Source organism: Gadus morhua, chromosome 1 (assembly GCF_902167405.1).
Source record: "Gadus morhua chromosome 1, gadMor3.0, whole genome shotgun sequence".
NCBI classification, from domain to species: domain Eukaryota; kingdom Metazoa; phylum Chordata; class Actinopteri; order Gadiformes; family Gadidae; genus Gadus; species Gadus morhua.
In genome coordinates this window covers 29,194,031-29,197,657 of record NC_044048.1, presented here as the reverse complement: position 1 = coordinate 29,197,657, position 3,627 = coordinate 29,194,031, and the positions used below count along the sequence as shown (strand labels likewise).

The 3,627-nt window shown below is 49.0% G+C and overlaps 1 protein-coding gene across 1 annotated transcript; it reads left to right on the top strand.

Annotated features, from left to right (window-relative positions):
- Positions 1 to 262: 262 nt before the first annotated feature.
- On the top strand, positions 263 to 2,762 carry LOC115553296 (uncharacterized). The gene is made up of 2 exons (XM_030369467.1): positions 263 to 339; positions 1,752 to 2,762. The coding sequence occupies exon 2, from the start codon at positions 1,835 to 1,837 to the stop codon at positions 2,477 to 2,479; it is 645 nt and encodes a 214-aa protein (XP_030225327.1). The 5' UTR covers positions 263 to 339; positions 1,752 to 1,834; the 3' UTR covers positions 2,480 to 2,762.
- Positions 2,763 to 3,627: the final 865 nt, after the last annotated feature.

The following is a 3,627-nucleotide window of genomic DNA, read 5'->3' as shown; positions in this document are numbered from 1 at the left end:
ATGAACTGTATGTTTGAACACAGGCTGCAGGTCTAGAGACATCCATCCCTCCAGCTCCCTCCAGTGAAACACAGCCTGCAGGTCTAGAGACATCCATCCCTCCAGCTCCCTCCACTGAAACACAGCCTGCAGGTCTGGAGACATCCATCCCTCCAGCTCCCTCCAGTGAAACACAGCCTGCAGGTCTAGAGACATCCATCCCTCCAGCTCCCTCCACTGAAACACAGCCTGCAGGTCTGGAGACATCCATCCCTCCAGCTCCCTCCAGTGAAACACAGCCTGCAGGTCTAGAGACATCCATCCTTCCAGCTCCCTCCAGTGAAACACAGCCTGCTGAAGGTGAGTTGTGTTAATTGTGTTAAAGCTGCAGTAATGAAACTCATGTCAATATAGCCTAATCCAGACACATTGTTGCTATAATTCTATTAAATATTCATGATCAGTTATAATCATATGGTTACATCATTCTCATAACATGTATCATGGTCCCAGTAAACTAACATATGGTTACATTAAGCTGCTTTCACACCGCCGCACGGCAACTCGCCGCCTCCGTTCATCTCGATGAGGGAAGGGCGGCAGAGGGGGGGCGGTTACAAAAGCGGCCGTAGACCAGGAAGCGGTTGCTGCCCACGTGAACGCGCACAGATTTTGCCCCGCCGCTCAGCTTTCCCCGTGTTGAAACTTTCAGCGGCAGCCGCCCGGCACCAGACACTTTTGAAAACGCCCGGCCCGACACCGCCGCGCTGAACCGTCCGGCAGCGAGGCGGTGTGCAAGCACCTTTAAACTAACATGATAACACTAAACTAACATGTAATAGTGTAACATTAAACTAACATGTAATATGGTTACATTAAACTAACATGTATCATGGTTACATTAAACTAACATGTAATATGGTTACATTAAACTAACATGTATCATGGTTACATTAGACTAACATGTATCTTGGAGGTTATGCTGAATGATATTGACTGCTGTTCTGACATGTTGCTGCTGCTGCTTGGTCGACTCACTGCGTTTGCCATAAAGGATAGAATACGCGTGCACTCAAAATTTAGAGGCGGCTGGCTTGACCACAGGCGTAGACGGGTCAGATAACGTGGAAAACCTAAAGCCAACCAAACCAGAGTTCACTTGGAAGCGGACATAGAACCCTGTTTTCAATGATCGTTTGTTTTATTGGACCAAACTGGCGTTCAAAAGACACTCCGCCCCGAAGGAAAGGCAGCGTCAGGGGGAACGCTCCCGGGTTTGATTTAACTGGACCAAACAGCTCTGGGGTGGAAGCATCCTTCTACTACTTGTATCCTCGTTTGACAACGATAATGGCAGCCATATCCCACTGTTTGTCTGGTTGCGTGTGTCTGGTTGTGTGTCTGACTCTGGTTGTGTGTCCCTTGTGTGCTTCTTGTTTGTGGGGTAGTTGGGTAACTGGTTTTGTTTATGGTTGTGTGTCCCTGGTTGTGTGGAGTGGTAGCGTCTCTCTGGTATGCGGTTGTGTGTTTGTTTGTTTGTGTGTGTGTGTGTGTGTGTGTGTGTGTGTGTGTGTGTGTGTGTGTGTGTGTGTGTGTGTGTGTGTGTGTGTGTGTGTGTGTGTGTGTGTGTGTGTGTGTGTGTGTGTGTGTCCTCATCTCTACCTGAGAGTACCCAGCTGCAGAGCTGCTCCACTGGGCTTCAGTCTTCAGTGAGTGTTGCTGCATGTGGAGGCTGGCTGTATGTCCTGACTCTCTGCTGCCTTCTCTTCCAGAAACTACACCACTAAGGTCCACTGATGGTCCTGAACCAACCAGGGACCAACAAGAATGTACCATAACTATCCCTGATAGAACTATGGATGATCATCATGGTGACCAGAGTCCGGGTCCAGCCCGACCCTCAAGCCCCACACATAATGGATCTGTGTCGGTCTCAGTCCATCAGAAGGACCATCAGCCTGTCCTCATCAAGAGAGACAGTGGAGCCTCCCAGTCCAGCCTCCACAGTCTGGGTCTCCCCTCCACCTCCCGGTCCACCCCCCTCAGTCTGCGTCCCCCCTCCCCCTCCTGGTCCACCCTCCTCAGTCTGGGTCCCTCCTCCCCCTCCAGCCTCCTCAGTCTGGGTCTCCCCTCCACCTCCCAGTCAGCCAGAAGGTTTCGTTTTCGCTCCAAGTCAGAATCAAGCTGCCTTGAAAATCCCAAGTTGTCCACCGACCGTGTTTTACTATTGATGGATAATGACATTGCAGATGAAGAAGTAACGCCAGTTCGCGAATATCACGATCAACCCGAAAGTGAATCTGATGACTCAAACTCACTAAAACCAGTCCCCATCAGGAGAGACCATGGAGTCTCCCAGGTCACCCCCCTTATTCCGTCAGCCATAAGGTGTCGTGTTCGCTCCAAGTCGGAATCAAGTCACTTTAATATCCCAAGACCCAGGCGCCGTGCTTCACTACTGAAGGGGAATGACATTGCAGAAGAAGAAGGCCAGTTCTAGAAAATCTGGATTAACCTGAAAGTGAATCTGATGAATCAAACTCAAAAACGGAGGAGGAAATACACCAGTCTGAAACATCTTCTTTTTTTTTAGCGAATTTCTTGATGATACTTTTGATGTTTTTGCACTATTTTTTAAACTAACGATGACGCGTACATTTTTAACTCATGATTCATTTTGTAGCGAATGAAGTTGTGGTTCCGTGCTAAACGTTAGGTGCTATCATAGTATTGAAGGTGCAATAATTCAGGTGCTGATCAGTGTTTCTCGGCTCCACTTTAAGGGTGCACTCACACTAGGCCATCTGGCCGTGGCCGTTGGCCGCGCAACGGTAGGCTCTTGTACTTTTAACAACAATGGACAACAACACAGAGAACACAGTTCGCACTTTGACAGACACTCGACTTCTCTATGGGACCAACGTGAACCAACAGTTGAACCGCTTTACGCCATGTTTACCGTTTAATGGGAAAGAAGGCTCATCGCCTTTTATTATGTCCATGGTCGTCGCATGGACTATACGTCAACCAGCTCAGGTTGCGTAGCCGTGCGTGTGCGCGTGTCGGCTCACTAGCATCTGTACCGTAGCGGCCCGTACCGTAGCAGCACACCTCTCCCAAGTGGCCAAGTTGGCCTGGCCTGGCCACACTGGCCACACTCACACAGGCAGATTTGAGCACGGTTAGGTGTGAAAACGGCCCCGGCCACGGCCAGATGGCCTAGTGTGAGTGCACCCTAAGTGAAACACGGCCTGCTACTCCATGGGCCTCTACGGATTCTGTTTATTGTGCTTAGGAAATGTTTATTTGCGGGCAATTTGCTTATGATGTTGTAACGAGTGAAGTCTACATTGGTCCTTCGCGAGTGTTTACTGGTGGTCAGGATTTGGCAGATGCAATTCTCTTCTGGGCGCTTTTCTTTTTTTAATGCAGCATATATGCTACCAGCAGCCCTCGCTCGTCTTCAAAAGGCTGATCAGTACCTCTTTTCATTTCGTACCCCCTTTACAGTCTGGCATTGCTTGTCTGGTAAACTTTGTTGATGTCAAGATAAGTGTTAAATTGCCAACACTGTTCTTTGTCCTGTGTATTACTAGTGTATTATTAGTATTACAATCTCGAGCCAATACCCTGGTGTTTCCAACGCCG

What these genes read in the sequence shown, in the direction of transcription:
- LOC115553296 (XM_030369467.1), top strand. Translation starts at nt 1,835, where the DNA reads ATGGATGATCATCATGGTGACCAGAGTCCGGGTCCAGCCCGACCCTCA.